The sequence below is a fragment of the Notothenia rossii genome, assembly GCF_949606895.1.
Source record: "Notothenia rossii genome assembly, chromosome: 5".
Classification (NCBI taxonomy): Eukaryota; Metazoa; Chordata; class Actinopteri; order Perciformes; family Nototheniidae; genus Notothenia; species Notothenia rossii.
The window spans coordinates 59,389,142-59,403,292 of NC_136903.1; the positions used below are offsets into that span (position 1 = coordinate 59,389,142).

Sequence of the window (14,151 nt, forward strand, 5' to 3'; positions counted from 1 at the left end):
AAGCAGGTGCAACTAAAACATGTATCAATGCTTGCATTGTATTTATGATGGCACCACTAATATGTATCCCGGCTCACTGCCTTATACTGGGTCACTTGAGCATATCATTAATGTCAATAGTTCCACCTGCACATATCCACATATCTGTGCAGTCACTATTTATGGTATCAGATCAAAAAAATGAATAGAATATTTATTTATTTTAATGTGGACATTTTAGGTTGAGACAGTTGCCCCATTATCGAATAAAAGACAAACATTGTAAAAAGTATTTATAAAATTAAGAAATTCAAGTATAATAATTTGCAGTAAATATATAAAATAAAATAATGATATTTTTGTATTATGAAATCAAATGGAATGACATGCATTGTGAAGGGCAGTAACGTTGGACCCTGTCCCGCTCCTCCTGGGTCTTCTCCCTGCGCTCTCCAACCTGGTCAGACCTCCGTTCCCCTCTCCCTTGGACTCCGTCTAGCTTCCCTGGACAAGACCCTCCTGCTTACGGCCCAGTATTATTCAATAAACGTTATTATTGTGCTTGAAACTCTTTCCTCCTGTCTCTGCTCTGCTCGTTGTTTCCCTGCTAACCATAACAGTACAATCTGGCCACTGTTACGGCCCGTCCACACAGCGGCGTGCGTTGAAGCTTTCCGGCGGGCGTGTCTGAAACTCGACCAACAACCAAGGTTAGAGTTAGATAATCCATTTTAGTATACTTAACATGGGTTTAGTGAGTAAATAAATACTACTCAAAAATAGTTGAGCTGAAAATTATCATTATAATTAGGGTTGAAATTACTCAAAAATAATAAGTACAGTGAACTTAAAAAAAAATATATATGGATCTAGATCATACTTGCCAACCTCGAGACCTCAGAAATCGGGAGCATTTCAATACCGGGGTACTAGTGGCTTGCCGGAGCTGTAGATTAACATTAACATGCTTATTGTAGTTCTAAGTGCACTGCCTTGCGGCCTGTAGCACCATCCTCGATGGAGCATATGTGTGGGCTGGACCTGTATTTTACAGGAAAGGAGTGAGCAGAGGGTCGAGTTGTCGATTCTTGTTCAGTTTTCTGTGACTGTCTGCCTCACCCTCTCAGACTTTCAGTTGCGCGTGCTACTAAAGAGATGCGCTACCATGGAAACCAAACAATAGCTGTTGGCAAGTCCGAGTGGAAACAGTTGTGAGTAAATCTGATTTTGTCAGAAATCGGGAGAAATGCGGGAGAAATATGACCCCGGGAGGAAACCGGGAGAGGGCAGTGAAATCGGTAGCGGGCAGTGAAATCGGGAGTCTCCCGCGAAAATCGGGAGGGTTGGCAAGTATGATCTAGATACATTTGTTTCGTGCAACCACTTACCTTAATACAATTAAGTAAATTCAACATAACCATTTTTTGTGTGGTTACAAATAAAAAATATGAATATGCCAAAAGACGATCTTGTGTCTGTGACATTAAAAGTCCAGTACATTTTCACATGATTTTGACTGTTGATTATTAGGAATGTAAGTAATATCTCCTTTCTTTCTTCACTGCTTCTATCCTCTTGGCATCTTAAGAACAACACAATAGTTTCAGGACACTGAATAAATTAGTTGTGGAGATGTAATTTATCAGCATTATAAATGGAACATTCATCCCACTTTGTCATTTGCTTTTATTTGGCTAGAGAACAAGGCTTTTTAGCTTTCACATCTGACACCTATTGGCAATTGCTTGTGTTTTAGCACCATTCTTTGTGCTGCTAAGTAGGTGTGAGAGGAGCTTTTGTTCCATGAGAGTGCGGGCATGAAAGTGACTTTTGAAAAGCCAGACATCTCAGCACCTGGTAAAGTAATCGCAGAGTAATTGCTATTAATCAAGAACCTCATCAACCCCTCGCAGATGCGGTATGTTAATCCTGTGTTATGTGCCAATTCAAATCACAATGAATGTACATTTAACAGAGGAACAACGCTAAAAATGGAGCACTGAAAACAGCCAGAGTTACAGAGCATTAACTGAAAATAAAGTGGAGCTGGACTGGAGTAAAGCCAGGGAAAGTTGGCCAGTCGGCAGCTTGTTCAGTAAACTCTGTCGAGCGACTTGTCGACTATTCGCCGCCAGTTTACGAGCGTTGGGAGTCCCAGCTTTGTGTGCTCCGTTAGACAAAAACAGGGTGAGTGGTCGTGCGCAGCCGGTGTCAGCTTTATGCTTTACCCCGTCGCTGTGTCGAAGCTAATTAAAAGTTGAGTTAATTAACTACTTAAGTAAGTAGAGCAGGCAGGATGGAGCCAAATCAATTAACTATTGGCAGGAGAGACGGAGCTGGGGGGTACTAGAGAGGGGCTCCACCAGCCCGAGGCAGAACACACACACTCTGAGTGACTACACAGGCCACAGAATGCACACACAAAGCACATGCATGGTTACATATTCACAATTAGGCTTGGGAAATAATATAATAATGATAAACACGCACAGGAAAATGGGAAGGTTGAAATATCTTTTTTCCTAGCAGCTTGCACATAGTGAAATCATATTTCTGTTGCAGGGAAGCCTTGTGTTGCTTCACAGTAAGTTAGACCTGGCAAAGAGAAAGGCACAGCTGTCACGACAGTCAAAGAAAAAACAGTGCTTTCACTGCTTTTTGATGTACACATAAATACTAGAGATACATTTATGTTAAACACACGAAAATGAGAAGGAAAAAAAGCCATGTATCTACAGTATGTTCAAATTCTAATTTGTCCTGGCCAGCTGCACATGGAAAGTTAATTATAGTTTGTCTGGTGCAGTGAAGCCCTGATTTACAGGAGGTCAGACCTAGCAAAGAGAAAGAGACATGTCACCATAGTAAAAGAGAAAATGTGTGCATGAATACTATTTTTACAAAGGTTCACACATATAGACAATCAATGTTTCTAAATATATACTAAAGACACTATGATAAACACAAGGAAATAGCAATAAAAAGCTTTGCATAAACGTTGAAATTCCAATTATCCAGCCAACATGCACATAGTTAAATCATATTTTGTTCTGCCCTTGTGTTGCTTCACAGAGAGTTAGACTTGGCAAAGTGAGGTAAACTCCCTAGGGAACACGGGGATTTTAGCCTTTGCAGACCATTTACATGCACAAAAAGCATAATAGGGCCTCTTTAAAAATATAATGAAATTAACATGGTGTGATTTGTTAAGGGATAAACTGTTTGTAGGCATATATATATATATTTATAAAACGGACAAGTCAAATCAAGCAATCTGATTGGTTCTTAGCCGTGATATACTGAGCGTATACCGCGGGTAGAATTGTAAGTTACTTTTCACAACAAGTCAGTATCCCTCCGCGTCTGAGAAAAACAGAATACCGTTTTTCATCCTGGAACAAGAAAGCAGCGGAGAAGTAACGGGGCAGAAGCCCTCCTTTTTGACGCAGCGGTCCAGACAAAGACATCAAACGGCAAAACATATTCCGTGTGCAGTTCCTTTGACATTAGGGCAGGGATATCTAGATACTTTTGAAGGTTTAACATAATGAATTGTGCTACTTTTAAAGCAAGCAACGATGTTTTCAAATCTGTAATCAAAGAGGTCTGCAAAAACGCTATCGACCAATCAGATTGCTTGATTTGACTTGTCAGTTTTATAAATATATTTAAATTTCTTCCGTTACGAAACAAACTTACAAAGCGTAAAATGGAAACATTTAAGATTAACTTCGACCTCCGGGGGGGTCTTACTATAGTATGGAGGAGTGGATTGAGCAGTGCCTATCTCCAGAAAAAAAAGCACCTAAACTATGACATGCAGAGCTACGTGAAGAGCAGGTAGACCAACTGGAAAAGTACCACCATTCAAAAGCTTTCTGATGCGGGTCTTGAAACAAAGCAGAGAAATTATGACCGTTAGTGGCCACATGTGCGAAAGCTCTCTCCAGAGCTACTGGAAGCCCAATCTCGGAGAAAGTCTCGAGAAAGTGGAGCAATATCCTCGCCACGCCAAGCAACAGCCTCGAACAACCTCGACCTATACAAGTGACTAAGTAAGCCATGCTACTGATGCTGGACAGTTTTTCAGTGGGTGCACAATAAACAGCAACATACACATTAATGTAAAAAACGATTTAAATTAGAGTGTGTATTTTTCTTTCATATTGCCACACTTGGTAACCGTTATATAAAAGCAATAGCTCACTTCAGGCTTCGCGTCAGGCCGAACCACGCCCCTTAGCTGTGATATAATGAGCATATACCACGGCCTGTCGTGAGCTATTGCTTATATATATATGTATATATATATATATATATATATATATATATATTATATGTACACATGTTTGCCTTACTTTGGCTTACTTTGATTTGGATATTGCACAAGTCCATTTTGCTATTTTGATGAGATTTCAAGTAAATGTGCTAGCAAACTACCAATCAAAAATATTATAGTCACCATGTTTTTGGTATCTACTTATTCTGACGACGTAAAGGATAGATGTGCATTTCACAGTTTTCTCCGCTAAACATCCAAATCAAATCCCTTGTGTTATCAGTAAAGAAACACATTGCACCGCACCTGTAACATCTCTTCTAGTTCCACCCCCCCACCCCTCCTCTCTGACTGTCTCTTTCTTTTCCTTCGGGTCTGTCTGTTCGTCTGTCTCTTTTTGTCCTCATGGGATACAAAACGATTCAATAACCCTTTTTTTGGCAAAACTGTTTAACAGTCAAGGAAACATTCTGCAGCAACATGTTTCTGTCCCTCTCTCTGTTGGTTTGAAGATAGGAGTCCATTCTGCTGCCACTGTGGGTGTCGAACACTTTCTCCTGTCAGCTGCTTTTCCTGGACTTGTTTGGGCACAATGGAAGCCACTGCCATTAGTTCAGTGTTTTGTGTGAGTGCCTCTGTGTTTTTGTTCAACAGTTGGGGAGTTTCTTTCCAAAAAGAACAATTCTGAACAGAAGGAACTATGACAACAAGACACACATACAGTACATAGATAATAACGAAATAAATAGTTTCAGTGCAGTGTGTAACTTAAAGGTCCCATGTCATGCTTTTCCGGTTATTACCCATCCCCTTGTGTGTTATGAAGGTTTTTCTGCATGTAAACGGTCTGCAGAGTCAAAAACCCTCAAAGTAAATCCTGTAGCGAGTAAAACTCTAACACAGAAAATACCTGTCTATGCTGCCCCAGAACACCTCGTTGGAGATTTCTCAATTTCCAATGTTTTCTTCCTGGGTATCGCTACGTAGGAATACCCATTAGCCACGCCCAGAGCTATGGCCTTACCCTCTGGCAGCCTTTCAAGAAACAAAGCTTCACAAACCTTTCAGCGGTTCATGCCGGATATGTACAGCGGAGGGCACTGAAGAACGATGCTGTTCCTACTTTATTTGGACCAGCGGGAGATTTGGGTACACAACTTGTAAGTATTCATTGTTGTGTGTGTATTTATGATGTTTAAAAGAAACAAGGTATCTACCACGACTGTTTAAATGGGTAAACGTTTTTCGGGCTACTAAGTTGGGATGGCGGAGAAATGCTCTCCGCAGACCCATTCTCACAGCGTTATAAACCTTTTTCTTACAAGCCACAGTTATTGTTTTTACTTCGGCTGTGAGTGTTTGTGTGCGCTCAGGATGAGTTTTGCGTTCTCCTGTATCGTTGAGACGCCGACACGGAAAGCCTGTCTGCTTCTGCAGCAGCTCACACAGCTGTGAGGAGCTGTGAGGAGCTGCGAGCAGCAACGAGCCTCTCAGCCAATCAGAGCACACTGGGCTCACAGGGAGGGGGGGCAGGAGCTACAACAAGCCGTTTAGGAGAGAGAGTGAATACCGGTGAATACGTATACTTTACAGAGATGCTGTATGAGAAACCAATGTGAGTTTGGAAAATTGCACAGTATAAATCTATTTTAGTACACCAAAAATGGAATTATGATCAGTGGAAATGGCCATGATATGGGACCTTTAAGGCATGCTTGGCTTTTCAACACAGTTTTACTCCCTAAACGTCCAGCGACGCTTGGTCAGGGACCCCGTGGCGTGCAGTTGGGACGCGCTGAGGCTCCTTCAGCTTCATAAACGGACGCAAAGAGCTTTCAACTGATTGCAATGTATTCCCATTGGTGGCGGTATTTGACGCTCAGGGAAGCACCGCATCGGTCCATGTCGGCGGCATTTAAAAGCAATGTGAGCGTCCATTCCCATTGGATAACGGAGGATTTTACACCCAGAAGTAAGTATTCTCCTTACTGTTGATTGATTTTACAGTGATATCTGCACTACTCATCAACTCAAAAACACCAGATTAACTTTGTTGATTATACAACATTGATTGATTTAAATTTAAAAAAAAGTGCACAATGCTTTTGTATTTTTCCCCTTCAATTCGGAGAAACAAATGTTTTTTCGGAGTTTAGGCAAGGCAAGGCAAGTTTATTTATATAGCACCTTTCAACACAAGGCAATTCAAAGTGCTTTACAAAAAATGAAAGACATTAAGAAAATGGTATTTCAAATCAGTCATTAAAAAGAAAAGATAATAAAATAAACATTAAAAGAAAAAATACATGGATAAAAGTTACAGTGCAGTTTAAGATGTGAATAGTTCAATTCAAAAGCAGCGGCAAAAAGAAAAGTCTTAAGAAAAGTCGTTTAGGATGGCAGAAGACACTACACTACTCAGAATCCTCAGCTATCGTTTGGGACTACACCATGTGCCTTGCTTCACAAACCCCGTGATTAGTCCTCAAGCTCTGTGATTGGATGTTGGAGTGGCAGTGCGCAAAGTTTGCAGATTCTGATTAATGATGGGAAATATAAACAACCCTTAAAGAGCCTGTGACAGCCTTCCAACAACTGTTGTGCAATGAAATATTGGGCTACTAGTAATCTCGAACCGTCAGTTTAAAAAAGGTGCGATACCGTTCCGATAAATATCAATAATTTCGAATATCGCGGGGAAATTCCTTTGACTCATTTTGATGTTTTCGGGGAAGCCGGAAGTGACGTCAGTGCGGGAATGCTTCACTGTGCGGCGAGAGAGCCAAACACGGACAAAGTGTGTTGTCATGTGTAGTGACCACGATATCCATTTGTTTTTTGTCGTTTGTTTGTGGCTGACTCGTGGGGCTGACCGACGAATAGACGCTTGTACAGATGTAGCGATTCATTTCAGACAGTTTGAAACGCGAGGGCCGTGATTGGTACGTGATCTGCCCTCGCTCAAGGGAAAACCTCCAGCTTGACTTGAGACCACCCCCGTGATAGATAAATGTAATTATAATGAAGCCAGCTGCAATGGATAATTGATCCACCAGGGGGTGCAGTGGGGTTCCACACTGGAGCTCATGTGAAATAAAGTCAGATACAGTACGCGGGATGTAGAGCGGAACATTGTTAAGATCCATATGTCACGGATATCATACTCTGTGCTAAATAAGAGACATGTAATCATTTACAAAACATCACCATGTTGTTATTTAACAAAATAATGTTGTTTAGTCGAAAAAAACGAACAGGAGGAAATGCAGCCCGGCTCTCGATTTGTAATCCTAATTTAATCATCATCTGCACCACGATCATTTATGTTTATGTTCGCCGAATTGACATGAAATCACTGACACATATGAATATACTGTATTCAACTTCATTAAAACGTTATTAACGTGCCTAAACTCAGTAATTCACTAAAAATATTTATATTTTAATGGAGCCTCGTCGGCACATCAGGATCCCAAAGCGTGGCGGAGGGATCCTGATCTGCATGACGGGTGCTATTTTCCCCATAAGGAACAAGTCGCTGCAAATTATCCCGCTTATTACAAAGCCACATTCTCAACAAAGTAACGACATGACTCCCAGTATTAATTGAAATGCTTTTATGGATTTAGAAAATGTTTTTATTGATTTAAAAAATAGTTGTATGTATTGATTTAAATTGACATGCATCCGCTAAGAAAAATAGTCCGTTGTTACCGTTTTTTAAACAGTCTGAATGAAACGGCAGCTCTCAGCTGTGTATTTACACAACTAATGGCCCATCAACCACAGCTCTCTCCCCCCTCCCCCCCTGATCTTTCTTCTCCAGCAGCTAGCTAACTGTAGGTTACTCTGAGTGACCATAGACTGTATGTGACAAGCTTACAGTTAGTGACATAACAACACCATAAAAGCTGGTGGGTTGAAAGCAATACGGGAGGTAAAAATAACTAGAATAATGTGATTCATTTATTGTGGCTTTTATGTTTTTAGGTATAAAATGTTATGTAATTCAGGCTTATAGTTCACCCTTCTCTAAAAGCCTTCAACAATGACAATATTCATAGTAATTTAATAAAGCCTTCCAACACACATTGTAAAAAATAGCCTACACTGAAAAAAAGAACACATTGGATTTACTCAATTCAATTGTGGACATTTGTTGCACACAAATAATTTGCTTTGGCAGCAACCTATAGAATTGTTTTAAATCAACACAAACGATTTATGTCCAATCAACGCAATTACTTTGTGTTGATTCAAAGTTATTGAAATGTGTTTCAATAAAGTAAATTAAACACTTTCATCATTTTACTCCAACCCATGTTGATCACTTTATTCAAACACAATTCAATCCCTTTTATTCCAACACTATTTTATCACATAACTCTAGCAATATTTGTTATTTTAATATTCCCATGTCTATTACATGTTTTCAGAATTGTAATTTTTTTTGTTATACATTATATTTATAAATATAATTTTATGTAAATATGAAACAGATTTTAAAAGTAAACATAACCCACTTTTTTTGCATTGAAAACGATTAGAAAGTTTTGTTTCAAGACCTTTATTCAAGAACCTGGAGATTAAATAATCACTCAAGTCTTTCCAAAACTAATCTCCAATTTGAGAAGTACAAATATTAAAAAGGACCTTACATATTGTTTAGCAATTTCGTTACAACAACAACAACGTAAACTAAAAAATAATATATATATATATATATATATATAAATAAAGCATCCCCTGCTTTTTATAAGGCATCAATAACTGCGATGGTGGGAGAACCAGCCACACCACTCAGTCCAGGAATGTATACTCTGCATCTCAACTACAAGAACAGTGTAGGAACAGCGAGCCGTGAACATGGACAGTGAACATGGACAGTGAGCTCTCTTCACTCGTGCATTTTCCTCTTCAAGTTTTGGGCCTTTCTTGAAAGGTCAGATGCATCCACCTCCATTATAAGCTTCTGAATAACTTCTAAGGTGTTGCGGAGCTTCAACGGGTAATTCATGTTTAGGGCATACATGAGTCCAAACAGCATTACAGCTGCAAGAGCCACATTCTCCAGATCCTGAAGCACCACCACACCCTCGAGGATAACTCCGACATCAGAATAGTCACTGCTGGGAGTCTCTCTGGCAACATAGATCCCCACTGTTGTTTCTTCTACCTCACGTAGTGTGTTGGCCTCAGTCATGTCCTGGTGGAAGATAAATTATTTCTTTAAGGATAAGATTTTTTTTACTCGGACCTCATTAAGACACAATTTGCTTATTTGACTCTACTGTGGCACTACACTAATTAGCACAATGCTTGCGAAGAAGAATACCTGGTTTGTTTTCACCTGTGGGTTTCACCAGCCTGGCTATCAGATTGTAGGTTGTACATTAAATTGAGTGAATGGTAATTATTATTGGTAATATATATATCAGCGACTTTAAAAAGAGGAGAAGGTTGGAGAGAATAAACAGGTGAAATGAAATGACACCAAATGCTGGAGACTAATGAGCAAAGCATTAGGTACTACTCCTGATTCATAATTCATCCTATGTGATGTAATATAAGCCCTACAGGTGGAAGATACTGCAGCCTGAGGAGGATAGAGCTGTCCTTAAGACTATTGCATTAGTATTTGAATGTGTTTCTGGAATCAGAAGAACACAAATCATGATAGACCATGTTAATTCTAACAAAACCAATTATAATATCAATTTCAGGAAGACAGCTAAGTAACATGTCTGGTAATATGGTCTGGTATATCTGGTCAAATGAGGTTCTTTTAACTGAGGCTATTTTTCTTCTTAAAAACATGTTCAAACTAACTTCTTTTTTGTATGTGGCCTACTACTTTAGCACACACTTACCATGTACTCCTTCACCAGATCCTCAGGATCCTCATTGAGGTAGATGCAGAGTCCTTTAATGAGGCACTCCCTGTCAGCATCGATGTCTTCCTTAAGGATTAAAACAAAGAATATAGGGACATTTTAATCAAATTGAACCTATGGAGTGGTCACATTTTGGGATAATTTACCATTGTAATTGATTTTAGACTGACCTAATGCCAAAAAGGAAATATTATATATATACACACACACACACACACACACACATATCTACACATATACACAGTTCAAAAGTTCTTACCGTCATCATGGCAGCCATGTCTTTTAACTTCTTGCCCTGCTGCCCCGATTTTTTCGAGAACACCCTCAGCAGACTTGCGGAGTGTAGGTCAAGCTGTGACAGGAACCTTGACTGTAGAGCCATAGTTGTAATCCGCTTGAACTCTGCGTTAACCTGAAAAAAAAATGAAACCATTTTTTAACAACACGGCCCACTGACATACACACATTTGTTTCATTAAACTTACAGCTGCCAATCACATAACTGTATGCACTATGCATGTTTGCTCAGCATTTGATTTCGGCTATGGAATATTGGGTGTGAATGCTGAAAGCATTTTGCTCTACCGAGATGTAATCCAGCTTGACGCGATCTGATATATTTTAGACAAACTTATTTTTTTAGGCGGCTTTGATGTAGTGCTAACTTATACAATCATATTCGCCACAGTAGATACGAGATTTGGACCTGAAAATCGCCAATAATATGTTTGTGAATGTGTGACGAATCTGATGACAGAGGCAGACCACAACTGTTGTGTTCGGTAAACACAACATGTGGAAACCAGTTAGTCTGAAAACCAGTAGGGACATGACACCAGCAGTATGTGCTGTGTGTTTCTGTTCTCAAGGAGGTTTAATAAGAACTTGTGCTAAACAAAACTTGCAGTCATTTTAATTTATGACGTTATCACGGTATTTTTCCTTTTAACTCTAAGCCCAAATTCCTCGCTAAATAAATGTTCCTCCTCCTCAATCCTATTTTTTTCGGCCCCCGGGATGACGGACAAATCCTTAAACTCAAGCCCTACTCATCTGCTTCAATCATGTTCCCACTTTTTCAAATATTCCTACTACTTCACCTTCTTCTTACACATTTAAGCCAGCAATGCAGTGAAGCATCAGCTTTTCAACATCCAGCATTCATTTGCACCTACTTCTGAACAACATCGTAATGGGGCCAAGCTTTACTCTAACAGTTGCATATACCATCTACAGCACAAAAAGTTACACCATTATCTTTGTACTCACCTCCATTACACCAAAGAGAGCTGGCCATCTCTCTTGTACATCACTGGTCATGGGAACATCACTAATGACTTCTTGTCTTCTCAATGCAAATGTTTTCTCCATTTTAGCCTTAACTGTCTCTCTGTTATTACGCTTCTTGTAATCTGAAAGGAGTTCAACCCTCATCTTCTCCAAGGACTGGGCGCATTCTCCAAGTGGAAAGTCAGGGCAGTAGGCCACTTCACCCCTCTTTGGTTTCTTAACTTTAAAAGCAGGAGAACGTTTCCCTTCTGGTTTATGTTTCAAAGTATTTACACATACTTCAGGACATCCCACTTTCCGGAGATGTGTGCGGTAGTTGGACAACTTGTATTTGAGACTAGTCTTCCATCCCCCATAGCCAGAGGCTGAGCCTTTTTCTTGTAAACATGGATGCTTCATGACGAGCGCCTCTGCAACTTGGTCAAACTCCCTGTCCGTGGCGTAGACTTTGTGCTTAACTACCTCCTGAATCAACCCCTCTAGTATATCAGACTTGAGCTTTGAATCAGGGATCAACAGTGTCCCTTCTTCTCTGAGAACTCTGTGGGCCTTTTCAAGCTTAATCTCTGCATCATACGAAAAACGGGGAACATGGAACACACCTGGCCATGAAGACCGTGAAGAAGTGGACTCTGGAGATGTGAGAATCCCGGTGCTGTCGCCTAGAGAAGATGTGGTGTCATCAGGATGACTGGTTGGTGGAAAGGAGCAACTGTCCACACATTGATCTGCATCAGCATTGAGAGGTCTGCATGATGTGTATATGACCTTGACTGTAGCTTTGTCTTGTATTTCTCCCATGGAAGTTAAGTTCATAAATTCATCGCCAAAAAGCGTGTCCATGAACTGCAGCCGAAAGGGTTCCTTTACATTACACTGAGTCTTTATCTCATTCTCCAGTTCATTCACAGTTGAAGGCAGGCCAGCAGAAATCACCACCCTCTGACAGCTGTCAGCCCCTAGGATTACTCTGAGAACAGCTGATGTCATCACGGTCTTTCTTCACCGTCTGTTAGGAAAGAGAGTATATAAACAATAAAAGGTTTAGAATTAGTTTTATTTCAAGTACATGGGGCTTGGTAGAAGAGTGAATGCTTGTCATTTTTTAAAAGGGTTCATTGTGAAGAACAATAACAATGTTATTGGACCAATGTATAGGGTTGGGTACTGTTCACATTTGAACCCATAGATATAAACAATAGATGGCTCACCCATGCTGCTGGCCAATGGAGACCGACGTTGCAACATGGCCGCCATCTTGCTGCAGTCAGCTCGCTCATTCATAACATTATGGTTTACTATTTAAATAACCATAGTTTGCTCAATTTTCAAACGGGTTGGTTTGTTATAAACATCAAAGATGTAGTTATGGTACTGCATACTTATAATTATGATTTTTTTTTCAACATGTCTTGTTGTCTCCTGTATCATAGCCATGCTAATAACGTTTATAATAAACCAAACCGTTTGTAAATCAGTCAAGATTTCAGCGAGTTAAGAGTATTTTTGTGCAGATCACTCACCTTACAACAGTAGCTGGTGACTGCAGCAAGATGGCGGCCGGTGAGCTACGCTGGAAAATCTCCCATGAGCCATCTATTGTTTATATATATATATATGTGTTTGAACCGATACCAGTACCCAACGGTACCTATTCTCTGTACTTTAGTCTGTACCTGCCCAAGCAGTGTTTAATTTGTTACTTTACCTCAGACACAGATTGATCTCTTCAAGGTCACCATCCGCACACATCCAACCAGATAGGCGGCCAAGGGATACTCATCGACCAGTTCACAGACTTCCACAAGAGCAAGTTCTCGTGACGGAAATGGAGTCACCTCAAAGGCTCTGTAGTGCTCACTATACCATCCACACAGCAGTTTCAAGACAAAAAACACTCTCTGATGCAAAATGCATATTTGATGGATTTCCCCAAATTCGGGCAAGCCACCTTCCGACCCATGGACAACTACCATACCTGTCCTGTAGTTTATTCCCTTGCTCCAAACATTTTTTGCAAGGTGTATTTCAGATATGTCAGGATCTTTCTGTTTAAAAGCTTGAACTAGCTCCTCCTTCAAAACATCTAAGGGGACAGAAGATACATCTGAGACATCCAGCATTTGTTTATCAATACTTGGAGACGACAAGTGGTAGCCAATCATAAACTGATGTTTCACAGCCAGAGATAGGGGCACGTTTTTAAAGCAACTGGTGTGTTTGATTATGTTTTTAAAGAAACTGTGCTTTGCCTCAAACCTCATAGTCCAAAGTCCCACAAGAGGCCCAAAAAACCTTATTAGTTGTGGGTAATGTTCTATGTAGTGGTGTTTGGGACGCAGTCTATTGTTAGGAAAAACCTCTTGATACCTTTGTCTATGGTCTGAAATTTTGCTCTCAAGGTATGCAATAGACTCGTCGTTGTGAACTGGGGAAACCACAAGCTCAACAATCTGTTTTAGGTCCAACAAGACCTGCCATGCTGGATCATGCTCAGGAATCTTAGGCCCAATTATAAATGGGAGCAATCTTAACAAGCACCAGTTTTCATGGGCATTACCACCTATGGTTTTCCTGTGTGAGAGATTTTGTGGCAAAATATGAGGCTTATTTGTTTTGTCTGTCCACTTGTATGGGAAATGTAGAATGGAATTGTTAATATCTTCCAAGGTTATGTACTTCTTTGAGATTAGAAATGTTAGACAATGT

At 40.1% G+C, this 14,151-nt stretch overlaps 1 protein-coding gene across 1 annotated transcript; it reads right to left on the reverse strand.

Annotated features, from left to right (window-relative positions):
* Window positions 1–8,809: 8,809 nt before the first annotated feature.
* LOC307038586 (uncharacterized protein) lies at window positions 8,810–13,056 on the reverse strand. The gene is made up of 4 exons (XM_079680095.1): window positions 11,422–13,056; window positions 10,412–10,564; window positions 10,129–10,218; window positions 8,810–9,464 (listed from the first exon to the last, which is right to left on the reverse strand). Exons 1-4 carry the CDS (start codon window positions 12,430–12,432, stop codon window positions 9,156–9,158), a joined length of 1,563 nt encoding a protein of 520 aa, XP_079536221.1. The 5' UTR covers window positions 12,433–13,056; the 3' UTR covers window positions 8,810–9,155.
* Window positions 13,057–14,151: the final 1,095 nt, after the last annotated feature.